Source organism: Sander vitreus, chromosome 6 (assembly GCF_031162955.1).
Source record: "Sander vitreus isolate 19-12246 chromosome 6, sanVit1, whole genome shotgun sequence".
Taxonomy (NCBI): domain Eukaryota; kingdom Metazoa; phylum Chordata; class Actinopteri; order Perciformes; family Percidae; genus Sander; species Sander vitreus.
This window is the reverse complement of record NC_135860.1, coordinates 8,566,417-8,588,298: the sequence shown is the minus strand read 5'-3', so window position 1 is coordinate 8,588,298 and position 21,882 is coordinate 8,566,417. Positions and strand designations below refer to the sequence as shown.

Genomic DNA, 21,882 nt, shown 5'->3' with positions numbered 1-21,882 from the left:
AGTGTATGTAGGCACTCACACATACAGTACCGACTGAGGGTCAAATGTGCATATGCTTGTGTGTTCAACCCTGTAACCTACATGGTAATATTAATATTTAATTCCCATATAAGAAATTATTTATCTAGAGATTGAAGCATACATACAGTAACTGTGGCCAAGTACTTGTCTTTTTAAAAGCTTTTAGGCATCATGGAAATACACAGAAAGTACATGACAAACTAATATTTCCCAGATTTCTTGTGGCTATCCTGTTTCCACGTGTTATATAACGCATGTTAGCAACATGGAGAGGCCTTCATCCCTGTCCTTCAGGAAATTGGTTCAAAGAAGGCTTATGGCAAAAATGCTGAGGTATTTGAATAAGAGAATGTACAAAAGTATTTAAAATGGGCACAGCTCTGCCCATCAATCCCTTAAACTGTAACAGTCACGTCACCAAGATATTAAGATTTTGGCTAACATGCTCCTTAAATATAAACTGTGGAAGACTAAACCTAAGAAAGGTTAATGCAAACTGCAAACACTGCCATCTTGTCCAGTTATTCTTTTTCATTATTGAGTCCTAGAAGTGTTGCTTTCTTAAAGCAGGTTTAAATGAATCTCTTAGTGCAGTAAGATCATTTCAACAAATAAAGTTGTTTTGCCTCATTTTCGAAAAAAACACTATTTAAGTCCAATAATTAAAGATTACTGCTTACCAAATATAGACTTGCTGGAGGTGCTTTAGCTAAAATGTAATGTATAATGATAGGAAAAAATTCTGATGTGTAATATAAATGTATGTAGGCATTCAGAGGTCTCTGACCAAAAGCTAATTAGAATATTCTTGAAAAAAAGGTTGATTTGTAATGGAAACTGATTGAAATAATAATCTGTTTTTGAGAAAACAAGAAGTTCAGACTCAATAATAGACTGGAATGTAACTAAGTACATTTACTCAAGTATTGTACTTAAGTACAAATTTGAAGTACTTAGGGTTAGGGTTACTGAGTACTTCTTCCACCTCTGATAATAGACAACAATTATTGATGAACTGGAGATTTTCTTGTTGTGTACTTTAACATATCGAGGAGAAGGGGGGATCTCTCAACTACTACCAGTCCGATCCCTCACAGTTGAAACATTACAGATCCTTTTGGACCCTGGTTGTCCCCTCGCCCTCTCAGTACGTGATCTTTCACAGCTTTTACAGGATTATCGCCCCTCGAGTTAACAGGGTCCAAAACAGCTGACTGGCACCAGCAATCATGCTAGGAATTAGCCACCTGCTACATCGGCCGTCCACAACCACATAGCAGCAGCGGAGATAAAACTCTCGACATAGGAAGTGCCCTCCTGGGGGCAAAAAAAAAAAGGCGTCAAACAAGGCTGAGATCGCTCGCCACCTCGCACACATTGCTCAGCAGGAAGTGTGGCTTCCTTGAGTCGTGACTGCGAGGGTAGAGGTCAGGGAACGGGGTCAGCAGATTGTGTGACCCAGATGTGGCAGAGGGCAGCCATGGCTCCAGTCTGGAGGTGCCCCAAATGTAGCGTGACTACAGAAATTACAGAAACTTCTATTTTGAGAAATGCCATTCCTCAAATAATACAGGAGTGTATTGATCTCTTTTTTTAAGACCTGTATTCTTTCACAGCTTTGCTGAGCATGCTTTCTATTTTTAAACTTCATGTTTCCTAACTTGAAACACCAGTTTAACCCTGTTCCTGTGAGCTACAGACAGGAGCAGTTTTGGCCCGTTAAGTGTAAAATGTTGTGCACGGGCGCCACAGCACAATAAGGACAGGAGTGTGCATGTGATATATGGAATATGTATGGGTCACGTGCAGTAGTGGACTGTAACTAAGTACATTTACTCAAGTATTGTACTTGAGTACAAATTTGAGGTACTGAGTCTTTCCTTTTCATGGCAATTTCTACTTCTACTCCACTACATTTCCGAGGGAAATATTATACTTTTTACTCCACAACGTTGACAGCTTTAATTAGTTACATCACATATTAAGATTTGTGTACGCAAAACACATGTCGTTTATAAAATACAATGTTTTTCTTATACATTAAACTAGCTGTTGATTGACAGAACTGTTTTGATCGTTTCCAGTTTCTAAAATGTGAACATTTTTCTGCTTTCTACTTTTAATACTTAAAGTACATTTTCCTGAGGATACTAACATGCTTTTACTTAAGTAACATTTTCAATGTAGGAATTTTACTTGTAACAGAGTATTCTGACAGTGTGGTATTAGTACTTTTACTTTAGTAAAGGATCTGAACTACTTCTTCCACCACTGATCATGTGAGCCTTAGGATGGCTCTGTTTTGGAGCATGTTTATATTCTCTGTAAAATGTTTCCAGTGGATCCGCGTGTGCTGTGCTTCCTCACTCGCCTGTCTACCCTGTCGAGAGTGATGAGCTTTAGAATGAGAAACAGGTGTGTGTGAAATGCGTGGATCACTCCTTTATCTCTCTTTCTCACCCCCTCCCCCTCCCGACCTCTCTGAGCCATGTTGTGTTGAGCTGTGTTTTATGACGAAGGGAGGTGGATGGAGGAGGGTGAGCAGAGAAAACACAGAAGGAGAGAGGATGATCGCTGAGAACGACCAACACACAGCTGCAAAAATTCACTTTTTAACTGTGCTTTCAGTCACGTATTGAGTAAAACTGCATGCTGCTACTTAATCAATAATTGCCAACAGCTAATCAACAAGTACGTTTCATTCAGAAAGGCAGCAATAAGTAGAGGGCCAGAAATAAAAAAAAACATTACATTTAAATGAGTCATGAATGCAATGCTTTCCAGCTCTATTACATAAGGAACATTTTCTGGTGTTATTTAATCTAACTGTGACACGTGTGACTCTTACAACATCAAAGGGGCTAAAGCTGCTCAGATCATGTGTGATATGTGTTAATTGTGAGGCTTTTAAAGCTAAAAGTCCGCTAAGATAATGTGTGAAGTGCACTGTTAAGATTCATGAATCAACAACAGGAGAACAATACTGATTAAAGCACAATCAATCAAACAAACAAACGCCGGATTGACATTAGTTAGAAAGTAGGCTACAACCAATCAGCATGGATTCAACTACTTTCAAACTACTCAGTAGGCTGAGCAATTAATTAATTTAGTAAACAGAATATAATAAATGAATTAACAGATTTCGCTTCAGGTGTTCTCCAGCTTTTTCCAAAGTGGTGGCATTGGAGGGGTCACAGCAGCAGTACATGAATAAACAAGGTACAACAAGAGTGCAAACACTGAGTTTTAAACACAAGTACTAACATCAAAGTAAAAAAAAAAAAAAAAAAGTATTCTTGATGAATTAAAGGATATAGCAATCATGGATTTGTTCACAACCTGGAATCCCCAAAGTTATCCTTATTAATGGGTTATAGCCTATATGATCTACAACACATGAATGACTTATTAACTATTAATAGAGCCATTAGGTGGGACTTAGTATGCTCTATTAGAAATATATAGGCTACTTCATTCACGTATTTCAAAATAGGCGACTATGGGCCGCTCAGTGGAGGTTCTAGACCATTTGAAATGGAGGGACCATGCGATTTTAGGGGTACCAAATATATTTAGCACAAGTGTTACATACCATCAAACCTCCATAGGTTTGGTTCTACAAAAAGACTAATGATACACATATAACAATAAACACAAGAATACTCAATCAGTGTTAACCTACGTTTTATGTATTACTGCACATGAATAACATCCCCTCTCTGGGGCTAAAGGGGGGGGGGGGTTTACAAATGTCTAAAACTATTTTCCACAGTTAGTAGGGCCATGGGTGGGGGGGGCACTGGTCACCCTTGCCACTGATTGATTTGATTAAACTTCTACCACTTCTACTATAACAATGTTTAGGAAGTTATGAAAATTACAATGTTATATTTGTCACTTTAGTGCCCCGTACTGTACCCGTCCACTCAGCTCCCTACAGGCTGCACAGGAGTCAGTTTACACAGCCTCATACCTGCCCACCCCCCTCCGCTGTAGGGACTCCCTCTTTATCTTGCTGTTGCCGTTGCCATGCAGCGGTCCGTCAGTGTGCCAGCAGTCCCCGCAGAGCGCAGAGCTCAGAGCGCAGAGCCGCGCTGAATCACGCCGTCTGTCACAGAGAGGATCTCCGCACCTTTTCGGGATTTGAAAGACAACAAGAGTGGATAAACTGAGCGAACAAGGTGAGAGAGGAGCTGACTTTCTTTTTTTTTAATGCAAGTAGATGTAGATGTGTCAGTCGAGATTCATTTGTGAAGTTTTTCGGGGGCCGATCAGGGTGGATTCGGGGATAAATTGATTCATCGGATCTGTGATCTTGCGTGATTATTTTCCACTTTTCCTTCGGGCTGCTCTCGTGATGTGGCAGCACTATTTTACAGCTTAACATTAGTGAAAGATTGGCATGGGTAGGTCGCGCATTAATAGCCTGGTAACAAAACCATATAATGCTCTGGTAGGCTACTGCTTGTCTGTGGCACTTTTTGTATAAAATAACTATATTACTATTATTAAATATGACTTAAATCCAAAATTGGATAAATCTCTACCCCAAGAAATAAAAGGCTACGCGTGTCTGCCCTTTGAAAATTGACAACAGGATTACTTTAGTTTGTCTTCTTAAGAGTCATGCCTCAGATATTTTTGGTGTGTTTATGACCAATGCTCTTAAATGCAAATGCTCCGTGGCAGTGTGTCTGTGATGGATGTCAGACTTCTTGTAGCTGGATTATCCATAATAAACAACACACCAGGTTTATGGATCGACCCCAAAACAGTTTTTCTTCTTCTGAGAAGTTGACAAGTGCAGCAATTCATCATCTGCCATGTAAACCTGTGTAATGTGGATCTAAGTCCAGCCTTGAAGCCAGTCAATAATAGCTGCATGGAATGGAGAAATGACTGACCACTGTGCTCTGATTAAAGCGGGTACCGTTAACCTGGGGCAGCAGGTTTATCCCATCTTAACTCTGCTCTAAATATTTACAGCTGGATGAAATCAGGGGAACGTCACAAATTAGGCTCTGGCTTTCAGGCATCTAATCAGGGAAGAAAAGTCTTGTAATGTTGAATTAAATTAGGCATTTTCCTACCAATCAGTTCATTTATGACAAATACATCGTTTTTGTAATCAGTTATAACACTAATAAAAACATTATGAAGCCTAAGACAGTGTTACCTGAGAACTTACAAAGGAACAAAAGTAAGTTGGGGACCTGAGGGGTCATTATGCAACCCACCCACTCTAAAACTGAAAAGACTGTAGAGGCTGTCTCCTCAAAAGAGACAATCACGTGCCCTCGGGGTCAACTCCACCTTGACCCACCTCTTCCCCCCCCACCCCCCCCTAACTCTCTACTGATAGGTTTCATGCATCCTGGGTTGGTTTGTTCAGTGTGGGGTCAGGAGCATAAACAACTTTTAGGAGCCAGACTAAACAGACCACACATGTCCTGTAAACACGTTCACCCTGAGATTCATAGGTGAGCATGTGTTGGTTTGGCCTGTGTGTAGCCGCAGGAGGGATAATTCATGCTTTTTGATGCGGATCATGAACTGGCAGTGATGAAGCTTTACTATTACTTTCCAGAGGGAGGAGGGGATCTTGCAGTCCCCTGCATGAGAGAATACAGTGGTTAAAAAAATTAACTGACCAACACAAAGTACATTAAGTGGCTCAAATTCCAATTTTTCTGAGCACTTGAAGGAGTACATGTTGGCTGAAAAGATAAACGTATATAAGATTGCTTTACTTATAGTTTTGGGTGTGCTCACCTTCAAGGCACTTGAGCATGACGTACAATAAATTACAAGAAGGTAGATTCATGCCCATTATCTCCATATCTTTCCATGATTCAACTCTTGTTTTTCTTGAAAGTTTAAGCCCACAAACCTATCCCAGTTTGCATCCCTGCCTGAAAGCTATGATGAGTCATAGATCATAAACACCTACAGCCGACATCAATCCTTCATGTTGCGCATGTTTGAACACAGCATACAAACATCTCTCCGATTGAATTCCTACCTGCAAAATGACTGTGTGGAGCGGTCGTAAACGGTTCCAACCCCCTATTTCTCCCCGGATTCATGTGGCAATTTGCTAATTTTCCAGCTGTAATTCGGCTGCATCTGTGTTTGATGCTGATCCCAGCGGAGCAGACGAGAATACTTCCTCCCGTTACAGAGCAGAGAGCCCAGGGGCACAAAAGCACAGAGCTGCTCGCTGCATTCTCCGTCTGGGGTGTTGACAGGAGGCCTGACATCATTAACATGACTAAATGAAACGTAATTTAGGTCTTTGCCTTCCCGCTTGGCTCATAGCACCAGCGGTGATATTATTGGTGATGGTGTTGGTGGTACAACACTTTAGAAAGCCTGGAGAATCATGTTGACTTTATGACTTCTGAGACACTAAACTTTATGCACTCACCACACTGTAGCCGCCACCATATCACTGACCTGTTCATGACCTAGCACAGGTTAAAGACAGGAATATTTTATGGGATACAGAGGCATACCAGGATTTCTCTTTTATTTTCCAATTTTCACCCCCGAAAAACAAAAATGTTTTTACTTGACACTGTTTTTTGAGGCTCTTCAAGTGTATAATCTGATCGGTTTGAGCCACATCAATGCTGACTGAGGAGGACAAGCGGAAGCCGCAAGATATTTTGTGGTTTGAGTTCACAATGGGCCACTCATGTGTTTCTTATCACTCAAAGTTCCACTGTACCACAGTCACATTCAAGGCATGGTTTTGCTTTCCTGCGGAGCTCAGTCTTGAAAACATCGTATTTAATAAGAGGGATGTCAAACATTTGTTCTCTTTAATCCCCGTTTTGTTGCATGGTTACATGTAGAGACCCCCAAGTTGTGGCGGAAGCTGGAGTTTCTAATTAGAAGAAGAAAATGTACCCTGCTAATGACATCATCTTGCCCCTGGCACTGTGTTTGTGTGTGTGTTGCTGAACAGCAGCTGGTTTTAGACATTTGAGGTCCACAACAGTGTGAGACTTCAAACACTAACACACAAACGGTGGGGCTTATAATTTAGCTTTATTGCTCCTTGTCACCTTGTTGGGCCATTGTAGAGACTGTCTCTGGGAACTTCCTCGCTGACATTTTCAGGAAGAACAGTTTGAAAAAAAAAAGGAACTTGTCAAAAAAAAGTCACAGCTTCTCAGTTACATCCAGCAGAAGAACAACATATTCTGGCAGGCACCCTATGATAAAGTAATACCCACTATTACAAAGTATTGCTGGCTGAAACTAGAAGTATAACCTACCATCTACTGTATGTACCAAGCTAGTATTTCTTCTGTTTTGTTAACACAGAGTGCGGATTCATATTCATTGAAGTGATAATTTGATGAGCAAAGACATCTTTTTCAAAATGTATATAGCTTTTTGGAGTGAAACTCTTACTTGTTGGCTGATCCCTTTAAAGATTTATGATGCCGCACTCTCGAGAAATGCCTTTGAATATATTTTAGCTTGTGAGTAGAAATGAAAATTTGCACCAAATGTTTGTATCTAACTTTGGAACTGATATGATCATTATCATAATCAGTCTCGTCATTTCTTGAGGCCTGAAGTCTGCTCTTACATCACTCCCATCTCCATGGGCTCATAACTCAATTCATAATTTATTGTGTGCAACGAAATCATGAAACATGATCTGACAGATCTCCATCTCCCGACAGTCCCCTGTGTGTGGGTGACAGCTGTGAGAGCAGCCCCTCTCTCCGTTGCTCTCACATCCCCGTAATTGTTCACAGTCCGACCGGGCGCCTCTGTAGCTCTGCCACATCCCATCACACTCAACCATTGCAGCGCTGTGTCCGCTCAACCGTGAGGAAGATGACACAGGCCTGGACATTTCCTCCGACACAGGAGGGGGTCCATCGACGCAGCTCCACTCAAACTCTTCCGTCTACTCCAGATGTTTTCTGATTCTGACAGGACGCGAAGGAGGAGAGGAAGGTATGAGGAGAAGGGGGACGAATGGCGGGGTCTCTCTCTGTGGCACTCGGGGGTCTGTTTGCCGAGAAGCAGGTCGGTCGGTCGGTCGGTAATGAGAGAGGACAGCTGGCAGGTTCAGCGGAGGTTAACAGCTAAGCGTAGATGGCAGCGAGGATAAACAGAATAGCTCAGTCGAGGGTCTTTGTGTAACAGAGTTTTGGGAATTCTTTTCTTGTAGTTGGAAAGTTTTGGTTGCAAGAGATTAGCGTTGGATTTAAGGCCCTTAAAAAAGCATGGTGGGAATCAGCTTTTCACAATGAGGGATGGGGTAGGAAAATAAAATATCGTAGCAAATGTTTTGGTTATTTTACAAGAGACAATTTTGTATTTATGTTTTTGTCCTTGCTTTTCTCTCCGGTACGAAGAGGATAGGACTCACTTGGAAATTTGGGTCACATATTTCTATTTCTGCACCAATCAGGATTCAGCAACAGTTAAATCAAAGTATGATGACAGTTGTGGTATTGATTTCAGCACGGCCAATCAAATTGAATCAAACCTCACCTACACATTACTGATGAAGCAGATTAGTTAAAGTTTTTGACTTTTTATAAATATTAACTAAAGGTGTTTTTTTCCAAGCTTAAACTTTGATTGTAGTTCATTAGTCATTCCTATTTATTGTCATAAAGAAATACTAAAGTTTTGAGGCCATGTCTTTAATGCTTTACTTTAATGCCAGCCAGCAAGAAAACAGGACTGGATGATCGTTTCCTTATTCGATATGAAAAAGACGGCATTTTAAAATGTGTTAGTGAAGCATTTTATTTCATCAGGAGTTGTACTAAATGAACCTTGTTTAACAGTGTTCAGCTGTGCAGATAGCAAATCAATGCTGGCACATTTAAAGTGGTGAAGAGTATGTAGTTACACAGTGGGGGGGGTTGACACTACAGTCACAGATGACCCAGTATTTGGGGACACAGCACAGCTGGAGCATCTTTAAGCTCTAACCAACCCCAAACAGCCCTGTCACAAATCCTCACAAGTCGGTGTTAACATTTTACTGCTAACATCAGCAACATGTGTTTGAAATATTTCTGCAAATGTTGTGTGGATGTCCTTTTGGCAACCTGGTGTGTCTGTGTGAAAAAAAGGGAGGGGTTACACAGAGGTTACACTAATTTCCTTTCTTTTTAGTCACTCTGGGAGTTCTGTATTGAGTTCTGCTTTCTAAGTAATGAGCATCACCCAAATCGTCTCATTTATTATTCTAAATGTTAAAACAAAACCTAGACATAGTGGGTTTCCGCCCTCTCTATGTATATATGCTTATTTTATCCATCACAGTAGTGTGGCTTTTTATTGCTTCGGTTTTTAGGAGGTTTCACTCAGCACAAATGCAGGTAAACAGGTGTATGATTTACCACCACTTACCATGTTTTGACATTTTACTTATTCTTTGTAAGTCTAACAGCTACCATCCATTGAAGCGTCTTTTATCACTTTGTTGAAGCAGACATATGCCTGGCAGAGTAAAAAATGTGCCGACTTGGTGAAATGAAACATCTGGCAGCTGGCCAGACAGTGCTGTCTTTCAGTGCAGTCTCACCAGCTGAGAGCTTAATGAGGGTGCACAGTGTGGGAACAGGCCTTCATAATTTAAGACTCTGGGAGATTGAGAGATGTGCCTAGATCTCTGCCTATGCACTGTGCTGTATAAACAGCCTCAGAACAGGCTTTTTTAGGGGAGCTCTGTGTTACCCTGAGTTGCAAAGTGCATTCCCAGTCCAGGGCTGTGCTGCACACACACAGTAAGTCATTGGGTTTGTACTGCTGGTCACATAAGCCAGGCTGGCATGTGGAGGGAGCAGCAGCGGTGGTGGTCATAATTTACAAAACAATGCTGTTTAGAGTTGGGATGTCTACTTGATGTAGCCCAGATCTGGACTTAGCTCTCTCCTGCACGCACTCTCTCTTATTGCTGTCTTCTCCCACACAAACATTCATATGACACACTACACACGTTGGCTAGCCTCATCCAAGGATTTAACTGATAACTGTCAGTTTATCGATTTAACTGAAAAACTCTAATTGTTGCACTAGTATTGTCTTCTATGAAGCCCAAGGAACAGCGCTAGGTTGTTTTTGCCGTAGCCACAGTTGGAACTACAGATTAAGTGACATGCATGGGTTCAGAAATGATTTGGGCACATAAATACAAAATAGGACTGGACGCGCTCAACTCACGTAGATACTTAATACGCTTTGACGGCTGGGTGCTGGATCGTTAAAGTGAATAATCATAAATAAAGCTACTAGGACAGCACTCCAATTTCATAGAATGTATTGCCACACAACGTTGTGTGGCAATACATTCTATGTAGGCATATAAAAACATCCAAAAAAAAGTAACGCTGTAAAAAATAAGTAAAGCTGTGGAACTAAGGAGAAAATGTCCTGACCATCGTTCACCATCGTTGAGGACCATCAGGTCTAAAATTTCAAAAGCCACACTGAACTGCCATGTAGGGCTACAACGATTAATCCAATAACTATTTTCTGTTAACTGTTTGGTCTATAAAATGTCAGAAACTAGCAAGAACTGAGCCCATGCTGATGTCTTCAAATTGGTTAAATTGTCCGACTAACAGCAACCATAAGAGGACTAAGAAAACAATTCATACGTCAGAAACTTGTGAACTTTTGGCACTTAAAAAAAAAAGTTACTTCAACAATTCTTATCAAAACAATTTTCTGTCGTTCGAGTAAGCTCTATCAAAACATAATTCTTGCATGTGTGGGTAGTCAGGCAGGCTTATCCAGAAGCAACAATATTGTGCATGTGATATATGTGCACCTGAGTTATAGAAACGTTTGAATGAGCTGAAATGAGCTGCTTTTTTAAGACACGTTTTTTATTGTTTAATAGATCCATGCTCCACAGATGAGTATAGTCATACAAGTGGAGACATACAAGTTATCTCCCACCAATGTCTCTCTGGGTGTTTGGCTTCAATAATAATACCTTTTCTCTACAGTTCTTATATGAGGATCCAGGGATACGTCATCTCCTTGTAAGCGCATGTATTCACCCGTCAATAGTTCACTCATCGACACTGATAGATCGCACCCGGGCTTCACATTCCTGGACTGGGACGTAGGTTCAGGTGTCTCTGTGTTACAGTGTGGTTTATTTGGTTTCCTGACACAGTGCCCCTGGTGTAGAGATCATCTGAGAGACTTTTGTATCACTTATGTCAAACTGAGCTGAAGGCAGAGCTTGAGCACAGTTCTTTTTCAGTTGCTGAAAAAGTAAACAGTGACTCATAAAACTTTATAGGTCAGAGCTGTTTAATTATCAACAGTATCAGCACTATTCCTAGACCCTTAGCTGAGAAGAAAAAGGAACTTGCCCAGTCGGATGATAAGTGCAAAAATAAATGTGAACATGATATCTCAGCCGACGTTATCTTTGTTAGACCTGTGTGGGTGTTACAGTGCTGATAAAAACCTGACTTACAGTATAATGAATTGACCTCGTCACAGGTTAAATCAGTCACTGAAATCTTATAATGTTATAATTATTACATCAGATTAGTGGAATACAGCCAACTAACAATTATTTACACTTTCGATTAAGATGGGGATTTTTTTTATTTTTATTGATCTCCAATGTACTGTAGTGTATAGGCTAATGTCCATCAAAGGTTACCAGACTCTTATGTGACGCTTAAGATTTTTTGAACTTATTTTCAATAACTCTCAAATAACAAATCAGCTAAAAAACTAATTATTATTATGAGCCATTTTACAAACCAGTTGGCTAACAAGCTAATGCTAAAAAGCTGTTATGCTAAAAACGTTTTTTTTTTTTTTTTTATTGTGAGTAGAATGTGCTCTCAAATTTTTGTGTTTTCACTTTTTTTTTTTACTTAGGAAAAACGATTTCTAACCCACTGATAGGCTAATAAGGTTTTTAGCTGATTATTAGCCCTCTTAGCCAATTGGGCTGACTTGCGTTGTTTACTTATTAACTGTTACATTTAAAGTTTTTGGTTATTGTGAGTAGAACATCCACACAGACACCCAGCATGTTGCTGAGTGGTACATATCTTATCATGGTCATCTCAAGGTCTACACTGGCCTAGCTTCTTTGGTTTGTGGCTCCATAGCTCATCTGTCTCTGCAATGATTTGCTTTGAATGACAAAAGAGCTGCAGCAGTGAGTTAAGAGCCCATCTTGTCCATTTTACGGTTTGGGAGGAGGCCTATTCAGGTCGGGGGTCCCTTAAGTCGTCCCAGGTGGCCTACTGCTGCTTTGCATGAATGTGGAGCAAGGCCCTAGCCTCTCACCGTAGATCAAGCAGCTAATGGTGCTCAAGGCTTCACAATGGTGATAGGATTTACAACTGGCTACCAGGCTTTGTCTTTGAAGGGACGATATGTGTCCTGCGGCTCCATCTCTTACATTTTACTGTCCCCATGTTGTTATTTGTCCCTTTCCCTCCCTGACTAATGAGGCAGAGCAACCAGGTCAATACCTATCTGTAGATCTGGAGGAGGACCTTTGTTTTGGTCCATTAATAATGCAAAGAAATGTCTCGCCATTTGGATAATTGAAGAAGACACCTCCTTTTCTTTGTCCTGCCCCATTACAGACTTCTTGAGGTCTGGGTCCGTAGTGATGGTTGACAACCATACCGGACAAACTCCTGAATTGTGGCTCATTAGTGGCCATGCAGGAGCTTTATACTCACACTGTTGAGAATCAATGTGCACAGATGCTTTGTCATGACATAAAGAGCTTTGGTTAACATTTGAACATTCAGACATTTCAGTCAATTAGTGATGATCATTAGTCTGTGTCATCCTTAAGAGTGGTGCCAGATGTTACTATAAAGAAAGTGGGATTTGCAAGAGGACAGCTAAAGAGAGGAAAGACGTTAGAGGTGGCCAGTTGGTTCCTTGTCGGCAGCAGATGCCTCTCATCTGTCCAAAGATTAATTTGACAGGTAAGTGTGCTGAATTCATTCCCAAGAGCTTCAAAGGTGGTCCTTGTGAATGTATTAACCTCCTATGTTGTGTTTACCTCACTGAATACATAATTCACTTCCTTTAACTTCCTCTATCTTCTGATCTGGGGCCAGCTGGTTTTTCTTCGCCCAGCGAGCCCAGATTAAGTTATTCTTCTGTGTGCTCTCGTGGGGCAAACAAACACTTCCTGGAATCTTTGGTGTTTAGCTTCTTTCTGGGGCACCGCTTTCACATCAGAAAAATAAGCAGAACTGCACTTTTTCACTGTCAAATATGTGTAGGCAATGTGACAGTATAACCAAAAACTTAAACATGACCTGCTTTGTGTGCTCAAGGGTCAAATGCAAGAGGCACAAACAATGCTGTTGATTAAAAGGAAAATTGAAGTACACAGCCCCTTCCCATGACAGATATCTGTCAGGGCTGTCCGAGCATCTTTACGTACCATGACACAAAACATCTGGTTCCTCTTTAGCTGCATGGGGGCGCCTAGCTAAGCCTCCCCTGCAGGCCGGGCCATCCGTTTCACAGGGAGGACACGGGGGAGGCAAGAAAGGAAGATACAGGGCAGACAGGCAGTTGGTCATGTTGTACATCCATTACGTGTTATGTACAATAGCCAGAGACTGACCTTGAACACTTCCTGTAATAAGGCTCACATAGAGCCTATGTAATACATATTTAGTTTAGTAAATGGACCAGAATCGTACATTGTCTGAAACCTTCGCCCCTATATCTTTCCAACTTCAGAATTGGGGGGCTCTGCAGTTGACATTTTATGTAACTTTCTGAGACCGACACTTGGACAAGCTTGCCACTTTTCTCTTTCTAGCTGTTGCACATGTATGTTTACAAGAAGAAAACAAAGGCAACATTGTACTCAGATCACTTTTGTATTGAAACAAATAAAATGGAAACGTTTGTGTATGTCAGAGGATGTTTCTTTTGAAAGATCAATAAGACTTTAGACCACTGGTTCCCAAACATTTTGGTTTATGATCCTTTATAGGTGAGCAATGCCTACTCTTGACCCCTTGTCCTGGGTTGCTTAAGTCTCTGAACTAGGATCAGTTTAACCAAAATGGGATTTCTTTTCTAAGATTGCTTCATTTGAATAGTTCATAAGAGGTATCACTTCAGTATTACTCAAAAAATAAGCAGCAAAAAGAAAATTCATTTATAATAATCATATTGGGACCCCTCTTGCAACCCCTTGGGAACCACTGTTCCATATAAAAATGTAAGTTACTACTTAAATAACAAAATCAATTCTCATATATTAGACATCTTGCTTGGCAAAAGCTTTTGAAAATTACAATCAGACACAGAGAGACACAGGGTGTATACAGGAAGAGAGTGATAGAGTAGGGAGGAAAATGAGAGGGTAAGGAAGCCCTGTGGCATAAGAGACGAAGAGTGGGAACGAGGGAATGAAAGACACACGGTTAGGTAGCATTAGGAAGGAGAAGGTGGGGGGTTGTTCACTATAGAGATGAGAAAGAAGGGAAGGGTGTAGAGGTTAATGACAACCTACAGTGAGAGACGAGAAATATTCTACAGCCATCTCACGCTTTTCACAAACCTTGAGATCACAGGAGAAGGTGCTGGGTACTAATCTGGCTCATTATGGTCAATTGAGCTAATGGTGGCTATTGTTCTCCAGCAAATCCCAGTTGAGTCACTTGTTCACTCTGTGTGTGTGTGTGTGTGTGTGTGTGTGTGTGTGTGTGTGTGTGTTTTTGTGTCAAACGTAACCTTTTCATAATGCACATTTCTTTAGAAGAAAATACACTTATATCAGTCGTAGGCTATACAGAATTTAGCACCTTTTCTCATCAAGACATTGTCTTGATGAGACACTTGGAGCAAGAGATAACCTCTGAAAAAGGCTGGTTTCCTTAAAGTTTGTAATGTCAGATTCAATGAATGCACACACCATTAAGATCAGAACCAAAGAAATACATTAGAAGTAGGACAAATATTGCCCATATTGTTGTGGATTTCAAGGTTACGACTGTTGGGTCAGTAAGGATTGTTATTGCCCATGTATTCATCATATCATTTTGAATACTTTAAACCCATCCCCCTCAATGGAAAGCCAACAGGATTAATGACTTTGTTTAGGCTCCTGTAGTGATAATCCCCTTTAATGCTTCAATAGCCATAGCCTGCGCCTTTTCCATTTTGAACACAGATGGGGAACAGATTGTTCCAGAAGAAAGGTATCTAATAAATACCCAAACCCCAGTTACACACTTTAACCTCTAGTCCCACTACGTCCTCATTTTCTACCCATTTTTTTCTTGTTTCATGCCCTTTCTTTCCCTTCCACACCTGTTGCGAGACATTTTTCCGGAACTCTAACTAAACAATGGCTGACTTTCCTGAGCTCTGACAGCCCGACATCTGGAAAAAAACAACTAGTTGCCCCCCCTTCCTGTGTGAATTTATGGTGGCCTGACATTTAGCAGGCTCAAGCTTCTCTGTGAGGGGTGTGCAGACTGAACCAGGTAGAGTTACGTGAATGTGAAATGTCACCTTCTAATGTGTCAATAGTAGTTTAGTATTTAGTAGGAGTAGACTAGAGGGCAATACTCAAAGTCGAACTGAACCCAGTAGAATATTCTTTTTTAATTGTTTTGTTTGGAAATTAATATTTCTTTAATTGCAGCTATACTATTTGTTTTCTTTTGACAGAAAAACAGCTTTTATTATTTTGTGTTGCTTATTGATTTTAGTGTCCCTGGGCTAAAGTGCATTCAGTCATGTTGTGGGTTTGAATGTAGCTTATGACCTTTGTTGCGTGTCATTCTGTCTCACTAATCAGAAATACTTAAATGTAAGCTGGATAAAAAAGTTAAAATAGCATTTGATAACACTTGAGGCAGACCTGAGGGAACAATAAGCACAATACCCTCCTGTTGTCCAGCACAGCACATGGAGCATTTATCTCTCCAGATGGACTCTTAATTCATTTTGAAGGGATGTGAATGAAAAACAGGCTCCGCTTGTGCCTCAGGGTATTTATAACAGTTTTAAGTTTCAAAGACGTGTTCTTTGTCTTCACAGTTTGCACGTGGAAAACTCCTTACTTTGTACTTTGTACTTTGGCACATGAAAAAGGTGCAGAATAAGAGAAAGGCTATGCATATGGCCATCTTTCATTTACAGGGAACCCTTTTATTGCCTTGTGCTGACACACACACACACACACACATGCTTAAAAGCTCAGGTGCAGAACTAGAGCAGACAAATATACCCATGACCACATGCACATACATGCACACATACATAGATACATGATAACTGTGCTGGGTTGTTTTCATGCTATAAATACTCCTTGGGTAGAGCCTATCCCATTATAGACACGTGCAGCCTCCTCCCCACCTCCCAAATCCTCTTATAGCATCAAGACTTTAAAAGATATGAAACGTCTCTCTTCACAGAACACATCATAAATACAGAATGTGGCAGTCCATGTCCGAGTCATGCCTTATATTTGGTTTAAGGTGTCATGTAACTTTTTTAGTGGCTTGTTAATTTGATAAAGAAGCTGTTTAACTGTGGCTATGAAAGAGTCGTTATTTTTGAAGTGTATTGGTTTACTTACGCAGCACTTTGGGATGTTTAAATGACAACAAACTCAGTCTAGTTTTCAGCAGAGATGTTTGTTTAAATCTTTAAAGCAGTCATCTAAACTGATCTGTCAATTTAGTTTTGTTTTTCTCTCCATATTTCCACCCCATGAGTTACTTGTCGTGGTATGTCAATACAATGGCTATGACAGACAGAAGAATTGGTGCCAAGACAGTTTGCTTGTGGCAGTGCTACATTATATAAAAATAAGTTGAATATGCAACTCTGATTTAAAATGCTGTCCTTTTAAAACTAAAACAATTACCCAGCCTCTATTAGCTGCTTGCCAGGTTTTCTCAATGATCAGTTATACAGGATGTTGTATTTGCTGTTAATTAAAGCAATCCTGGAACAACTTTTGAGGGAAAAAAATGATAATTCAGTACAACTTCCTGTGCAGAAAACGTATGGAGGCAGACACCTCATCGTGAGCCTGAACGACAGACATTGTTCCATCCATTTTTCTTTCATCCAACACTTACAGGATGCAGCAATACTGTCAGGACAACAAACATAGATAATACAAAAAATAAAAAATAAAAATTACTGCAGTAGGCCAGGCACAAATCAGTGAAACAATGAAAAAGAAATGCATGCATAGGAAACATTACCCGCTTGTGCTTGTTAATTCTTATATGTGATATCTGTGTTTACATTTATGAAATTACTCGTACCACATAAGTGACAGAGTGGTTTGTCCCTCTGTATTTAATATGTAAGGGTCATTAAATGTGTACATATGTCAGCTCTGCACTGCTGCCTAACTCCCTCCAGCTTTAAATAAGCACAATCTGAGCTGAGCTTTAGGGACCACCGTCCTTTAGCCATCTGGTCTCTGTTGATTGCCCTGGAGAATAACACTTCCAACTAAACCCACTCCTTCTCTCTTTGTGTCTCCCAGGAGTCCACGCAGGTGAGGTGAGGACAAGGACGAGATCTTCATCTGCCTCATCTGTCCATCAACGAACCAAGTGCCTCGGTGCCGGCCACCCTCAGGTCACCTCAACCACGACGGGCGCCAAACAATAAAAGTCTTGATCCTGGCGTCCCTCAGACAGACTGCACAAAACAAATATTTGAGGCCAATATATCTCATTTCTCAAGGCACCCGTCACTGAAAAGATCAACAGTGAATGGTGTTGTTGGGAGAAAGAAAAAGAGAAGAAACCGTGTGGGAGGAAAAAAGTAACCCTTTCAAAGTGCACCCCTGCCTGCTATTTCTGCTGCGGTGTGGGCAGGGAGCGTCTCTTTTGGGAGTGCTTTTGGCTGACAAAAAAGGACTTCCCTGTGCCCTGCCTGCCTATCCAAATGCCTGTGTAAATACTGGATAGAGATATCAATTTGTCTGGGCTCTAACATTGCCCAACAAAGAGACTGTAAGCTATCTATAGAAAACGTTACAACATATTTGGACTCTGCGGTCTCCTGAATTGCTACCTATCTATTACCGCTGAAGGAAGATTCACGAGCTGTGAGAACAGGAAGTAGAGCTGTCACAGTTTTCTACACTTTTACAAACACAAACTAGGTCAGTCATTAACGGGGCTGCAGTTTTGATGTCTCTCCCAGCTCAGTAAATCAATATGAAGCCCCTAACGCCAGCTGGATCCCCCTCTCCTCTGAGGCTCCTCAACAAGGGTCCAGACTACCTGCGCAGGCAGATAGATGGTGGAGGCCACGGCCGCTCAATCAGCGCTGTGGAGAGGCTTGAGGCGGACAAAGCCAAATATGTTAAGAGTCAGCAGGTGATCAACACCAAACAAGAACCTGTGCTGGTGCCCTGTGCTACACCACCACCACAGCCCCGGCGAGCAATATCCATCCCTGGTAGTCTGACGCCTCATCTTCCCCCACGCCATTCATCCAACACCCCCTTCTCTACACTCTCTGGCTCCTTCACCTCAAGAGATGAGAATGAAAACGATGACTCCAGGAAGGAGAACAGACGGACTTCTGTTGACGTTGAGGCGCATAACAGGAGCAATATGAAAAATGTCCTGCTTCCAAACCCCAGGACTCCTGGCATCAACGCCTTGGTAGCACCACACAGTGCCCCTGTACTCAGAAGGAGCACAGGCAAACGCATGATGAGGCCGGACTCCCTCGTCATTTATAGGCAGAAGAAAGAGTGCAAGAGCCCCAGCAGCGCAGCAGCGGGAGAGAACGATAACACGGAGGTGAAGGGCTACAGTTTTGTCCGCCGCCTTTTCCAGGGCTCCATGAGGGAGAAGAGTAGCGGAGGTGAAGGCCGAATTCAGAAGATGGTGATCGGTGAAGAGAAAGCACCATCACGGGATGGAGACTCCCGCATGTCTTGGACCAATGACAAAGACACTACGGACGGAGGACCAGGGAGCAGGAGGTCCAGCAAAACTGACCAAGAACGCAGCCCAGGGTCTATCTCCAGCCCTGGCTTTAGCTGTGTGCTTGAACAGACTAAGAATGGATTTACAAATGGTACTAGTGATGGTACTACCAATGGCAACCGCTCAAGTAACTATGATGATGAGAATGACCCATGGAAGCGTGCGTCACCCCCACCAGTACCCAGAAGGCATTTTGGGGAGTTGCGGCGCTCAAAGTCAGACCTGCGTTTGTGCTGCTCAGCGTCATCAGAGCAGGAGCATTTCTTTGACTTCTGCGGGCTGGATGTGGACATGATAGAGCGTCTGGGTCGAGAGAATTTCCTCTCTGGTGCCAGCTCCATAGACACACTCTCATTGGCCCTCCGCAGTGTAGGCAGGGACGGCTGCGACGGCTCAGGGGATGGCTGCGGTGGCTCAGAGCCCAGCGAATTCTCCCAGCACTCGGGAGACGGGCTGTTTCAGGAGGAGCTGGCTGAGCAGCTTCCCAATGGTGTATCAATCATTGAGAGGAACGCTCGTGTCATCAAGTGGCTTTACGGGTGTAAGAACGCTGCTCGAGAGGGACCCAAAGAGTCTACTGTTTAATATAGGGACAAGGAACCATGCGTTATGGAGTGCTAAGTGTCTGAGGTGTTCTTTCTAACGTAACAAGGGTTCCCTGGTTTCTTTTCTGATGCGTACATCCTTACAGAGAGAGAAGTAACTATTTAGTGAAATCACCTGGTGGAGTATTTGGTTCTGCAGACCTTTACCCTTTGTTGTTGAGATGCACTACAAACCAAAAGTCAAAGCATTGAATCATGAATGAAATTTACTTGAATCTCAAAAACAACATTGAGTATGGGCATGTGCCAGTGTGATTAGCTAGCAGCATTGACGCAATGCATCATGGAAGGAAAAAACAGGACTTGTTTCTTTTTTTGAGCTGCAAGCAGCAAATGCAAGTCAAAGCAGCTAGAAAAATTAGATTTTTCTTTCAATTTCAAATGAATGTCACTGACAGTTGACTTTTGTTTCAGACGCAAATGTCTGCACATAGGGTTAACACTCCATGGCACATGATTACCTTTAGTCCCTTGCTCTCCCCGACTCCAAAGAGACTGTTTCTTCAACTGCTACTAGTTATTTCTGGTCAAATTGATATATTGTATTTATGGATCTCAAGGACGTATTGTGTGGGTATAGACAGACCTTACTGATGAATGGAACTATTCGGTATCTGTGTGTATGTGTGTGGCTGTGTGTGGAGTGGACGTTGCTGTCCTCTCCATTTGTAGCTTATTTTCAGTTATTGACTGAACTGATCTGAAATCAGCTCCTGTGACCCCTCACAAGGCACATATGTGTATGTTTGTCATGACGCAGTGGACACAGTTTAGTGTCCTTGACACCAACACTCTCCTGTAATGACTAAATTAAAATGGAAAACCACTAAGCTATGTTTTTTTCTAAACTGGAAAACAGTTGTGTGAGTGTGAAGTAAACCGTGAGTACCTCATTCGGATCTGTCCCAGTTTAGTTTGTGTGTTGCTTTTTTTTTTTTACTCCATAAACGCAGGCGTTGGAACAAACATGCGAGGCACCCCTGTGGGGTTGTTAATGCACTGAACTGGACAGAGAGAGAGGAAATGAAAGATAGACATATAGCTTTGACTCTTTACAGAGATTCATCTCATATAACGTTAAACACTGAGCTGGATTCAAAGGACCACCTGCATTATGGTAGACAAAGAGCCATGCCTGGCCAGTAATTTCCATCATTTTCATTTAATTTTCTAAATTCTAAAGATGACTTTCACACAGTATAAGCACTGTCCAATAATCACTTGCGACACACTCATTGATTACCACAGCTACTGCTTCATGCATGTTCAGTGCTCACAGCTGTGTAAGCTATATGGTTGCAAGATGAGCAACAGGGAAAGATTCCTGTCAGAGCGAAACTGGACTTTTGCAAGCAAATATAAGCACAATGAGAATTTAAATCTCACTTCATAAAAAAATAATATATTCACCTCCAAAAGTAAAGGAGCTCAAGTTGTCAAACCTTTACTGCGAAATGTTTAAGGATGTCACTTTCACCATCTGGCAGTTTACGGACGTTCAACCTTCCCAGCTGGCTCAGTCAGCCCGTCTCCCATCAAAACAAGCAGTGAAGGTTGAAGCCGCCCTCCTTTCTCTGATAACCAGAGATCCTACCTCACTTCATCCATCCTTCAGTGATTCTCACTTTATCTCCATGAAAGGTCAATTCCATTGCTTGGCCTGTAGGATTCCACTGAAATATGAACTGGGGGTCTGCCGAGTTATGCGGAGGTTAGACTGAGAGGCGTTCTGGGCTGAAAATTATTGAACCCAAGGGCACAATATATTTGTACATGTGATAAATTAACACAATTAGTTTCAGCTTTGACATGTTTAATTTTCTGTATCATCAGCATGGCTCCTAAAAACCCCTGTAACAAAAAACATTTGGTTGCATGTTTACAAAAGTGGCTCCATTAAATTCTGAATCTCTTTTTTTATTTGATATAAAGAAGAGATTTAGTTTTTATTCCAAAGAGGTTTGTGTATGATGTACACATCAAATAAACACAAAAAATGAAATAACGTGTGATGGTAATTTCTTTGTTGTGTTTTTGGGTGAAATTTCAGTGAACCAGTTATAGCACATATTGCCAAAACACAATTTTCTGCATAAATGACACTTTAACATTCTTTTATCATGCACTATTCAATGAAGTATTTATTGTATATAACATTAAATTAGACAAATAGAACAGTAAATGTTAAGACATACAGAACAAGCTGTGACTGAGGTGTTCTCTAATCTTCTTAGAGGGTAATGGTCAACTGAGTC

The 21,882-nt window shown here is 41.4% G+C and overlaps 1 protein-coding gene across 1 annotated transcript; it reads left to right on the top strand.

The window, feature by feature from the left end:
* The first annotated feature begins 4,071 nt into the window (after positions 1-4,071).
* On the top strand, positions 4,072-21,007 carry fam110d (family with sequence similarity 110 member D). Its single transcript, XM_078252380.1, has 2 exons — positions 4,072-4,205; positions 17,558-21,007. The coding sequence occupies exon 2, from the start codon at positions 18,240-18,242 to the stop codon at positions 19,605-19,607; it is 1,368 nt and encodes a 455-aa protein (XP_078108506.1). The 5' UTR covers positions 4,072-4,205; positions 17,558-18,239; the 3' UTR covers positions 19,608-21,007.
* Positions 21,008-21,882: the final 875 nt, after the last annotated feature.